A 13185-nucleotide genomic window follows, 5' to 3' on the forward strand; every position below is an offset into this window, starting at 1 on the left:
ATAGAACACATTTATTTCATACAGTCATAGTAATCATCCTGCTTATATAAATCATGACAGTGCTATCTTCTCACAAACTTTATCTTGTACTCTTGGAGTTAAAAGAGGAAGCTGAGAAATAAAAGGAAGTAGGGGAAAAGGCATATATACTATACTGAAAAATGATACCGTGCATCAATCAAAGCTTGTCTGCCCCATGCAAGGCTTTCTTCCTTCAGTCAGGGGGAAAGACATCCTGGATGCTAGCTGCACAGTGGAAGGTTACTAGACTTGGAATCAAGAGGTGTGAGATCCAGTGCCAGCCCAGACACCTACTAACACTAGGTGACCATGGGTCACCACTGAAACTCTCAGAGTTTTAGTTTTCTCATTTGCAAAAATTAGGATAACAATATCTGTATGACTTACCAGATCTGGCAGCTTATAAGGAAAGCAAATTATAAACTGTAAAGTGATATATAAATTAATTTGTTGTTATTATTGTTATGGAATGGCTGTCCTAATGGTCCCTCTGTTGCTCAGCTGGTCTAAAAATGGAGTTATAGGGAAACAGAGTCACCAAATCACAAAATTTCAGAACTGAAAGGAACTTAAAAGCCATATAGCAACCTGTACCTGAGAATCTGATCTACAAGTTTCCCCCAAAGTGATTACCAAGTGTTTCTCAGAAGAGGCAGCTGTGACAAAGACTGGGAAGATCTTGTCATACTAATGTACATATTCCTCAATGGGAATCTATGCATTTTAGCCCAGAAAGGAGCTAGCAGAAAATACTTAAGCGGTAGGTATTTTAATCAGAAAATATTACTCATATCTGAGATGAATGTTATGAGGATTATGTCCTCCCTTACTTGGGTCTGTGTGCTAAACAATGAAAATGCAGTTTTATAGTTATGATTAGGGACCATGCAGCATCTAAGACACTCAATCTGCTTCATGCACTTAACCTGGCAAGTATAACCCTGGGCAAGTGCCTTAATCTCTCTAAGCCTCAGTTTCCTCATCTATAGAATAAGAAGTGCAGACTTGATGACCTCTAAAGTCCCTTCCAGTTTTAAATCTGTGACCCTATGATCTATAAGGCAGCTAGACAGGCAGCAAGGTGGGTCAGTGGTTAGAGTGTTGGGCCTGGAGTCAGGAAGACCTGAGTTCAAATTTGGCTTCAGACACTCACTAGTTGTGTGACCCTGGGCAAGTCATTTAACCTCTGTTTACCTTACTCCACTGGAGAAGGAAATGGCAAACCATTCCAGTATCTCTGCCAAGAAAACCCCATGGACAATATTGGAGTGTGTACATGGGGTCACCAACCACTGGACACTGCTGAACAACAACATGATATATCATCCATTCTCCACACCTACCAACAGGATTTAAATAAAAGAAACAGGAAAAACTCAAGTTGTCAGATGTGAAATACTTGGTAGAGGAAGGAAAAAAAGTCTATGAAACTCAGTCTGAGACTTTACTTTTTCTCTCACCCTGGTTAAGAGGTCGATGTTCTTGAGTCTCTACTTTAAAAGGTCAACATTCAAGAGATTTCTTGAGGGCCTACTTTGTGCTAGGCACTGTGATAGACCAAGGTGATTTAAAGACCACAAAACAACCACCAAAAATAAACAAATAAATAAATGGAACCAGTTCTTAAGGAGTTTACACCAGAAAGGTGTTTGATGCATGGTGTTAAGTTGTTGTCCCAGGGTCATCCAGTCCAGACATTTGCCAGAATGCTGGTTTCAGGGGCTGCTGTCTTCCTCCCTGGTCCCTCCTGTCCTGCAGAGATGTTCCCCTCCTGGGTTCCTCTGGGTTTAACTTTCCTCTCTCTTTCCTCGCCCAGACTTCTGGGCCTGGACGCAGGGAGTGGGTGGGGCCAAGCAAACACCTCCTCCCCTCCGGACCTTATTTTACTACCTAGGCTTAGCTCCTTCTCTCACCTGCTCCAAGCAGACCCAACCGAGTCCAGCCGAGCGAGGGAAAGGTCTTCCCTCTCCCCGCCCCCTTATCTGTCCAGTTGAGGTGGGGGCCCCGTAGTAGCGCCCGAACGGGAAGTGGGAGAGCTGCGCGGAGCAGAGCTGAGCCAAACTAAGCGGAGCGGAGCTGAGCGCAGCGCCGGCCGCGACCTCCCGGGAGCTCACGACAGCGGCTCGGCGGCTGCCTGGAGACCTGTGACCTAGCCACTCTGCGACGTGAGCTGACTATTCTGAGATGTGACCCTCCGCCCCTGCCCAATGCGGACCCTTCGGCCCCGCAGGAGAGCAGCAGCTAGAGGGCTCTGGGCGCCCTGGTACCTGCTCCTAGTGGCTCGGCTTCTGCTTCACTTACTGCAGCCGGGTTTCTCAGGTAAGTGTGTATGTATGCTTATGTGTGTGCCGGTCTGAGTGTGCCCTCCAGACGCAGCCTTAGCTCGTGCCTCCTCCCCAGCCCCCTTGCCCCTATCCTCTATACTGGGGGGCTGAAGTTGAAGTCCCGGGACTGCAAAGAGGGCACTCCAGTTGCTCAGGGCTCGGAGCCCCATGTGCAGGATTCGCCGCTGCCGCCTCCTCCTCCTCTTCCTCCTCTTCGATCGGTGTTTCGCTTTCAGACAGGGACACTGGCTCTGGCCCAGAAGTGGGTAGGCAGGGGTGTAGAGCGTCCACTTTAGAGTCTTCCAGGGATGCTGCCTGCTTCCTCCCTTCTTCCTTTACTGCAGATCGGGGCAAGGGCAGAGGGTAGCCCCAACACTTAGGACGTGGGGAGAGAAATTCCTACTTACCTTTCACCGTGATTGCAAGGCAGCCTAGCTAAGTTTGTTGATTTTCACTTTTTTTTCTCACCACAGGAATTGGATAATCTGTTGATAGGATGACAGGATATAGAGCTGGAAGAGTGGATGAAATTATTTAGCTAGTCCCCAAACAATGTACTGATGCTGGGACAAGGGAAATAATTTTCATAAGGTGATACTCTGTGGTACAACCGCAATTTCAATCCAGGTCTTCCAATCCCATATAAGAAAAACTGACTTTTATATAGCAAGTTGGAAAGCTTTTTTTTTTAACAGACTTTATCCAAATTTGATTGTTCCACATAAGGATTATCATCACCCTCATTTTACAGATGAGGAAAGTGGGATATAAAAGGTTGCTCAAGGTGGTGCTAGATGAGGTAAGGCAGGTTTCCAACCCAGTTGATCCTGAATTCAGGTTCAGAGAGCTTAATCCACTGCAGGCTGCCTGTAGTGTTCTTTCTACTCCAGTTCCTTCTAGTCATAATATGGATGTGACCTCTTTTGAAGTACTGCCAACTAATTGAAACTTTTATATAGGTTAAGTTACAATTAGGATAATTAGTATGTCACTGTTAAATATTGACATATTGACTGTCTCTCTTTTTTTTAGTTAGTAAAGGTTTCTATGAAGAAGAAAGCAAAGAGATACCTACTTTCATGGGTGCATCATTTTTTCCTTTGTCGTTACTTTCAAGAAGATTATTTTCAGATGGGTTTGAGAAGTAAACCTTTCAAATTATTCTAAGCATTAGTTGAATGACAGTAAATTATGACTCAATCAAAAACATCAATTTCCAGGCAGAGCAGATACACACCAGATTATGTTTCCTAACGGTATGATTTTTTAAAAAAATTATTGTAATAACAAGTAAGTCTAAAAATACAGTAAAGTTTCCATTAACTGGAACCAAATTAACCAACACTTTAAAAATTACTTTTTCTTTTTTTTTTTTTGCACTCCAGCTTTAGGAGAAAGAGGCAACTGATGAGAAAACAAATTCATTAATGCCTTTCATTGGTATTATACCTCACAGTTTCCAAAGTACATACATTATCTGATTTGATATCCAGAATAATCCTAAGAAGTAAACAGTGAAGGTATTATTTCCCTTTTGCAAATGATTAAATTGAGAATCAAAAGTTCAGTAACTTGCTGAAGGCAAGACTGCTAGCTGAGGGCACAGACTAAAACCCATGTTGCTTGATTCAATTCAGTTAGAAATTATTAAGTGTCTACTATGTGCTAGACACTGGATATAGAAAGGCAAAGTGAAGTAGTAACTGAATTCTAGGCAGTTTTATTCAACTGGGGAAAAACATGTACAGAGATAATGATATGGTTGTTGTTTTCAGCAGTGGTAGACTCTTCATTATCCCCATTTGGGGTTTTCTTGGCAAAAAATACTGGAGTAGTTTTGCCATTTCCTTCTCTAGCTCATTTTTACAGATGAGGAAACTGAGGCAAACAGGGTTAAGTGACTTGCTCAGGGTCACACAGCTAGTAAATATTTGAGGCTGGATTTGAACTCATGGAGATAAGTGGTCCTGGTTCCAGCGCTCTATCTGCTGTACCACCTACCTATCCTTTATGGTATGGTAGCCAGAGTTATTATTCACTTGGACTCAGGTAGAGCTGGGTTTACATTCTGCCTCAATCACTTACTAGCTGTGTAACCCTAGGCAAATCATTTAATTTCTCTGGTCCTCAGTTCCTCATTTGCAAAATGATGGGGTTACATCAGATGACCTCTAAATCCTTTTAGTTCAAAATTCATGATCTTATGATCCTAATTTAAATATAAAATATATACCAAGTAATTGGAGGGGGGAGGCATACAAATTGGAATGGTCAGGACAAGTCTTGTAGAAGAGATTGTATTTGGACTGAGCCTTGTCAGAAGTTTGGGATTGGGAGGCGCCATGGAACAGTGGAAATAGCATTAGTCCTTTAGAGAAGGGACCTAAATTCAGATCCTGCCTCAGACAGTTATGACCTGCGTGACTTTGGGGTTAGTCATTTCACCTTGTCTCAGTTTCCCTATCTGTAAAAAAGAGGGATTTGCATTAGAGAACATCTGAGGTCCATTCTCATTTTATGATTCTCCTGTTCGAAGAGGTGAAAATAAGAAGGGGTCAGCTTATATAAAAACATGATTGTAGGAGATGGAATATTGTGTACAGTTTGTATATTGCAAGGAAATAAATTTGATTGGCACGTGGAGTGCATGAGATAGATTAATGTGAAAACAGTATAGAAATATAGGGTGGAAAGTGATGTTGAAGGACCTAAAAGATGCATGTAGGTCTCACAGTGTATAGAAAGCTCAGGCAGGATTTAGGAAGACTTGAGCTCAAATCCGGCCCCAGGCACTTACTAGCTGTGTGACCCTGGGCAACACATTTGACTTCTCTCTGCCTCTGTTTCCTCAACTATGAAATGGCAATAACAGTACCATCTCCCTCCCAGGGTTGTTTTGAGGTCAAATGATATAATGTTGGTAAAGCACTTTTAGCACTGTGCCGAGTACATACTAGGTGTTTAATAAATGCTTATTTGCTTCCTTTCTTTAAATGCCAAACATTTTATATTTTATCTTTGATGTAATAGGGAACCACTGAAAACTCTCGTGCAGGAGAATTACATGGTCAGACTTGTGCATTAGGAATATTAATTTGGCCACAGTGTGCAGGATAGACTGGAGAGGAGAAAGAATGGAGTCAAGGAGATAAGATTGGAGGATGCTACAGTAATCTAAGTGAGAGCCTGAACTAGTATGGTGGACATGTAAAGACTAGGGAAGGGACAAGAAAGATGTTACGGAGGTAGAATCAGCAAGACTTGGAACCTGATTGGATGCAGTACAAGTGGAAGGTGAGGGAGAATTAAGAGTCAGAGATGCTTCCAAGGTTGGGAAACTGGCTGAATAGACGCATAGTAGTACCCTCAGCAGAAATAACAAAGTTTGGGATATTGGATAAATTTAAGAGAAAAGACAATCAGTTCCATTTTGGACATATTGAGTTTGAGATGCCTCTATGGTCATTCAAGTGGAGATATCCAGAAGGCAGTTGGCATGCAAGATTGAAGATGAGGACAGACAGGATGGCTAGGTAGATTTGGCAATCATCTGCTTGGAAATGATCATTGAATCTTGAGAAATTGAACTACAGAGTACAGAAAGAGACAAGGACACAGGACAGATTCTTGAGATATACTCACAAAGTGGGTAGATCATGGATTGTGAGCCAACAAGGGATCCTTGGAAGGAATGGTCAGACAGGTAGGAGAAAAGCCAGGGGAAGAGCACTGTCAGGAAAATCCAGAGAAGGGAATGAACAGTGTCAAATGCTGCAGAAGGAAAAATGGATGAAGACCAAGAAACGTTACTTCCTGGCCTCTCTCCCCTTGTCCCCGACTATTGCCTTCTTTCTGAGATTGCCTTCCATCTGCTCTTACTTGTGGATAGTTCTTTGCATTATTATTATTATTATTAGCGTGTGAGATATTTGAGGTAGGAACAATTTTTGCTTCTCTTTGTATCTTCAGCACTTATCAAAGTGACAGGCATATAGTAACACTTAAGAATGGTTATTGACTGATAAAAGCAAGAGATTTTTGGTAACTTTGGAAATATCTGTTTCAGTGGAGTAGTGTGACTGAAAACCAGAATGCAAAGTGTTAAGTAACTGCAATGTGAGGAAATGGAGGCAGTAAGGCAGTTTTTTCTAGAAGTTCGGTTGTGAAGTAAAAGAGATAGAAAAGACTATGACTTGAGAGGATGGCAGAACCAAGGGAAGACGCTTTAAAGTTGGAGGAGACATGGTAAATTTAGATATTTTGTGGATCACAGGAAAGAAGCTGGAGGTAGGGAGAGGTCGAAAATTAGAGAAGGGATGCTCTGGGGTACTGAGTATTGTGTTAATCCAGGAACTCAGAGGAATATGAAGCTGGAGACCTACAAGCTTTCTGTGTTCTCAAAAACTGATCTGATCTGGGTCAAAGTCTGCTTGTTGCCCTGGTCTGAGCTGTGCAAGTTCCTGACTTGTGTTTGGGTTTGAGTAATACAGGTATGGACTTATCCCAGTTGGAGTTCCAGTAAACTGCTGCTGACTCTGCCACCATCAGTCAGCTGGAAAGCTCTGTTGGTTCAGCGTACCAGAACTGCAGGCTTCTTTTTGGTCTGGGACGCCTTTTTTGGTTATTTCCCTGAAGTCCTTAGACTGGAACTGAGACATTGCTCCACTCCTAGGGTCAGGGCCATGCAGCTGCTGCTTCCCTCTGAACTTGCTACTCTCTAGATATGCTATTCAAAGCCTACTGCCCCTCCTCACCCTGGACCACCACCCCAAGGCTCAGATCCATTCCAGTGGGCCCCTTTTTGCTGGATCTGAGACCTTTTCTTACCCTGGTAGGGAGCTTCTTCCAGGGCCCGAATGCTGCATAGGGCCATTCCTCCATGTGCACAAACCTTGCTTTCTGTCTCGTTTTGCTGACCTGTGCTGGAAGAATGACTGAGAGTTTTGGGGGGTTTTCCCTCTTGGATTTCCCAGATCAGAACTCAGTCAGGTACATTTAAAAAATTTGTGTGGTGGGATTGTGGGGTTGAGCCTGTATCTTCTTCCTGCTTCTCTGCTGTCTTAGCTTCTCCTTCTGCACCCACTCACCCCCACCCTACCCTCACACCTGACTCCATTGATTTTGGATGACTGTAAATGTCTGTTACAAAGGAGAGTGTCTACAAGGGAGTGGGGAATAGGTTACTGAGTAGTGATAGATATGCCTCCAAAAAGTGTAAATAAAGGGTTCTCCTGCATGCAGAGAAGAAAAAAATTTTAAATATAGATAATTCAAATAAAGCAATTTTATTACTACCTTGTTAAATCTTACATATGTATATATCTATATCTGTATCTAACTATAGTATATTGCCCATATGTGTATATATTTATGCACATATATGTATACATACTGTGGCTCATATTTATATAGCTACTACTATGTGCCAAGCATTATGCTAAGAGTTTCAAAAATGTTAATTCTTCTGATCCTGACAACAACCAGCCTGGGAATTAGGAGGAAATAGCTATATGCTTTTTTACATAGGCTTTTTGCACATCCTTTTCTTTTTGTTTTTGAAGGCAGTTGGGGGTTAAATGATTTGCCCACACAGCTAGTCAGTGTCTGAGTCCAGATTTGAACTTGGGTCCTCCTGACTCCAGGGTCAGTGCTCTATCTACTCTATCCACCTAGCTACCCCCCTAGCTGCCCCCTTACATATTCTTTCCAAGACCCACCTCTGACCAAAATACTGGCTTACCCTGAGCAAAGCCACTTCATCACTCAATGCCCCAGGTAACTCTCCAAGACTCTAAGTTTAGGGAGTTTTCTTAGTGAGAATTCTCTACAACAATGAAATCACAGGTTATAACCAAACAGCTGGTAAATTCTAGAGGCAAGAGTTAGACCTCCTTACTTCAGGTCCAACATTTGTTCTCTATACCAGACATTTTTCAGACATCTTTGAGGAAAGTAAAAAAATAAACAAAAAAACCCCAACTTCTCTGCATTATTCTTCTCATAATAATTCTGTTTATTTGAGATGAATCAAAAGGTCTCAGGTAGCTATGGTGAAGGTGGCTTAAAGCCCTTTGACTCACCGTATATTTGAATGTAGATATGCATCCATTCTTATGATGCCCTTTCAGTAGAACAAGGAGAGCCATTCTCAAATCTTCTATTTTCTAAGTAATCTAAACTTCTTTAGACACATTTGTCATCTTCTTAACATATTTTATAATTCTCTGAATCCTTTCCAAGTCTCCACATCTTTTTGGCTTACAGAGTCTGAAATTAGATCTCTGATTACTACTGAGTGATTTATTGCTGAGTTGTTATTGACACCTGTTGGGACTACTGTTGCCTTCCTTTTGGCTAAAGTTGGCTGAAAAGTTGTTTGGCTTTTTTGTCTTGAGCTCCCATGAGGTAAACTTATCACTTAATAGTATCTGTTTGGTAGTTTTATGTTGGGGTTGTGGTATAAAAGCCAATCTAAAAATGTAATGCCAATTAAGAATTTAAAACAAACATAAACCCACATTTAGGGGAAAATAAATACAAAGACAGATGTTTTCATCCAGATTTAGGAGGAAAAAAACCCACTTAATATCCACCATGTTAAGTGCTCTGAGACTCTCCAGATCTGTATTCCAATCTCATCTCTGAGACTTTCCACCTGTAGGACCTTGTGCAAATGATCTAACCTACTTGAACCTCAGTTTCTTTACCTGTAAAATAAGGGTATTGAACTAGGTGGCTTCTGAGGCCTCTTCCAGCTCTAAATCTATGATTCAGTGATCCTACAAGCCATAAAATGAAGTCAGCAAAGCCTGGATTTTGCAATAACAGAACTATGACTTAGACTTTTCTAAAGTTTGTATGGCACATCAAATCCTGTCTTGAGTTCAAGGGAACTGACTCAACTAAATCACAACCTAGAGAACAGCAAGAACTATTAGATGTGATTGCTGAGCCACTCTTATGATTTGGAAAGATACTGAAAAATGGAGGGGGTACCACAGGAGTAGAGAAGAGCAAATCTCTTGATGAAAGGAAGAAAGAAAGAGAAAGGAAGGAAGAAAAGAAAGGAAAAAAGAAAGAAGGAAGAAAAAAGGAAGGAAGAGAAAGAAAAAGGAAGGAAGGAAGAGAAAGAAAAAAGAAAAAGGAAGGAAGAGAAAGAAAAAAGAAAGATTAAGGAAGGAAGGAAGAAAAAAAGAAGGAAGAGAAAGAAAGAGAAAGAGAAAGAAAGAAAGAAGTTAGTCTACAAAACATGGTTTGGTTATAATTCCTGGCAGAATCCAAAATGTATTATTAAAGGGATAATTAGTGAATGTCTAGAAAAGGAAGCAGTGATCACATAAAGCCAAAATGGCTTCTTCAACAATAAATCATGCCAGACTAGACTAATTTCCCACCCTCCCCCGCCCCTATCCTTTTTTGGTCATGGTTACTAAACTGGTAGATCAGGGGAGTGTTACAGATAGAGTTTACCAGCTGTTTTCTAAAATCTAGGTTAAGCGTCTCCTCCTATCATTTTGGGAAAGATGGAGACGCATGAGCTAGACATCATTACATTACATGGATGCAGAATGGACTGGACTCATTGAATGTCTAGACTTGAAGATTAGTCATTAATAGTTCATTCTCAGTTTGGAATGAGGTGTCTAGTGCCCCAGGGTTGGGCACTTGTCCTTATGCTACTTAACATTTTTATCATTGACTTCTATAAAGGCACAGATGACCTACTTATCAGATTTACAGATGACAAAAAATTGGGAGGGATAGTCTACACATTGGATGACAGGCATGATTCCAAAAGATTTTGACAAGCTAGAACATTGGGTTAAACTGGTTAGGATGAAATTTAATAGGAGTAAATGTAAAGTATTACATGTGGATTAAAAAAATCACAAGTAAAAGATAGAGAAAACATGGCTAGACTTCAGTATGCCTGAAAAATCTGAGGTTTTTGGTATAGTCAAGATCAATATATGTTAATAACGTGGCATAGCAACCTAAAAAACCAGTCTGACCTGAGCTTGCATTAAGCCAAGTATGGCTTTCAGGAAGAACAAGGTGATGGTCCCATTGTATTCTGCCCTAGTCAAACTGCATGTGAATATTGTGCCAACTGCCATATTGTGCTACGTGCCATATTTTAGGAAGACATTGATGAGCTGGACAGCATCCAGAAAAAAGGTAATCAGAATTACTGAAAGCAGGAATTCTTAAATTAGGGTGTGAGAATTTTTAAAAAATATATATTTTGATAACTATGTTTCAATATACTTGGTTTCTTTTGTAACTCTCTATATTTTATTTTATTCATTTAAAAACATTATTCTCAGAAGAAACTCATAGGCTTTACCAGATTGCCAAAGGGATCCATGACGCAAAACAAGATTAAGGAACTCTGGCTTAAAGGAACTGGACATATTCAGCTGGGGGGGGGGAAGTCTTAAGGAAACTATGATGGCTGCCCTCAAGTATTTGGGAAGGCAGGTTATACTTGTTCTGTTTGGTCCCAGAGGACAGAATTAGGAACAATGGGTAGAAATTGCAATGAGGCAAATTGAGGTTTAATATAAGAAAAAAAAAATTCTAAAAATGAGAGCAACCCAGTGTGGAATGGGTTGTGTCATATGCGCTTCCTCAGTGTTGGAGGTCTTCAAGCGAAACACTGGATGGCCACTTGTCAGGTATGTTAGAGAGATTCTTGTTTAAATATGGTCTGGACTAGATGCCCACTAACAACTTTTTAAGCCTGAAATTCTATGAAATTTTTACTATGAAAGTCAATAAAACCAAAGTTTAAAAAATGTGATTCATTGATAAATACATTTCATGAGAGTGGTATTGGAGTGTAGTGTTGCTTTTTTCAATTAGAGTGCCCTTGTGGTCCCTTCATGTCATTTTTGCCAAATGAATGTATTTTAGAATGTGTCAGATTTAGATCACAGAGCATCATGAAATGGATGTTACTTAATCTATTCCTCTCCATGAGGAAATTTCCTTATTCTAGATTTCCTCAGTTGTAAAATGAGAGGGTTGAACCAGATGACATCTAAAGTCTCTTCCAGCTTAAATCTATGACTGAATTAGAAACCTTACTTTCTCTATGTATGATCTATTCAGTAAATAATAATAAAAGCTCAAAGTTGTCTGGTGATCTAAATAAACTCTCTGATTTATTCCTCATACCATCCTTATAAGGTAGAAGGAAAGTACTTTAGGCCCATTTTGTAAATGAAGAAACTGAGCCTCAGAAAATATTTTATCAAGTTAAATAGCTATTGAATTTGACTTGAAATTGAACCAAAACCCAATTCAAGTCCGTTGCTATTTCCACTATACCATACTATTTTTACATATGTGGGTTACACACAGTCATTTTTTTGTTCAATAGTTAAAGACTCAGACATGCAGGGAAAAGTGGGTAAGGAGACTCAAAGAAAAGAGATAGTAGATAAAATGCATTGTTCTACTCATTCCCCATCCCTCCTCATGGCTCCTGTGAAAAACCAGGAAAGGTTACCTGGAAAGCATGAGTGTTCAGATAGGATTTTTAGGAGATTGAAAGAGAGGGGTGGGCTTAGGTTTCAGACTGTTTATCCTGATAATGTTGAAATATGAATGGGGGGATGAGGAGGAATCAAGGAAGAATAAGAGATGTATGTGTTTTTGTTGAATAGAAAGTGTATAGAAAGAAATATCAGACTACTGATGTAAGCAATGTAATGTTCATCATGGAGTAAAACGTTAGATGATGAAAATTATTGAGAACAATTAAAATTAAGTTGTAAGATGGTCATGTTTATTAATTTGGAAAGGTATTTAAACAAAATAGAAGGTCAAAAGAAGAAAAAAGTTTCAGGGAGGAGGCATGGGATATATTGGAAGCTGCCCTGGACTAGATAGAATTAGAGTCCTGGGTTTTTATTCTAGCTCTCTCACTAACTCATTGTGCAACTTTAGGTAATAATAATGATAATAGCTGGTATAGTATGTATTAGGGCTTTAAGATTTGAAAAGCACTTAATAAATATTTCTTCATTTTATCCTCACAACAACTCTGGGAAGTAGGCAGTATTGTTATCTCCATTTTACAGTTGGGGAAACTGAAGCAGACAGAGGTTAAATGATTTGCCCAGGGTCATACAGCTACTAAGTGTCTAAATCAGAATTTGAACTCAGGTCTTCCTGACTCCAGGTCCAGGACTCTACTGCCCCACCTAGCTGACTTCTCATTTTAGCTCTCTGAGCTTTTGTCAAATTAGGATATTGGACCAGATGATCTTCAAAATTCTTGCCAGCTCTATTTCTTGTTAAAATTCAAGAATGTTGGTCTAATATATGTTGAAGACAACATAATTAACAAATTAAGGAACTGTTAGCTATTAACATTTCAAATAAACTATTAAGTATATGCAAATAGGTTATGCCTTACGCAAATAGGATATTAGGGACGATTTATTGATAAAATTATACTTGCATTTTGAAACTGTATTTACATTCTGTAAATCTTTCACTTTCAGGAAATCAAGCACAACTACTGCTTTCCAATAGAAATATTTCTTAAGAAGGCATAAAGCTGGATTTCAATTAACATTTTAATAAATTGTTAGGTGCCAAAAAGTTTTCTCCTTCAATGGGAAAAAAACCTACGTGCCCAGTTAATGACTTAAAAGTAAAGTTATCGGGTTATCTTGCATTTTAAAAAAAGCATTTTGTTCTAAACTTTTACGGACACAATAGATGTCTAAATCTTTGCTCTATAATACACTTAATACTAATTTGTAATTTTCGTTAAATGAGCCTCATTTCTCTTTCTCTTCCTCTCTCTGTCTCTCTCTGAATCTGT

The 13185-nt window shown here is 39.8% G+C and overlaps 1 protein-coding gene across 1 annotated transcript in view; it reads left to right on the top strand.

The window, feature by feature from the left end:
- The first annotated feature begins 1893 nt into the window (after positions 1-1893).
- The window catches only part of IL20RA (interleukin 20 receptor subunit alpha), a 53894-nt gene continuing 42602 nt past the window's right edge, over positions 1894-13185 (top strand). The window contains exon 1 of the mRNA XM_020987154.2: positions 1894-2340. Coding sequence (XP_020842813.1) covers positions 2229-2340 — 112 coding nt within the window. The 5' untranslated portion in view covers positions 1894-2228. The remainder of the gene's footprint in view (positions 2341-13185) is intronic.

Source organism: Phascolarctos cinereus, unplaced genomic scaffold (assembly GCF_003287225.1).
Source record: "Phascolarctos cinereus isolate Bilbo 61053 unplaced genomic scaffold, phaCin_HiC Scaffold_5;HRSCAF=322, whole genome shotgun sequence".
Classification (NCBI taxonomy): domain Eukaryota; kingdom Metazoa; phylum Chordata; class Mammalia; order Diprotodontia; family Phascolarctidae; genus Phascolarctos; species Phascolarctos cinereus.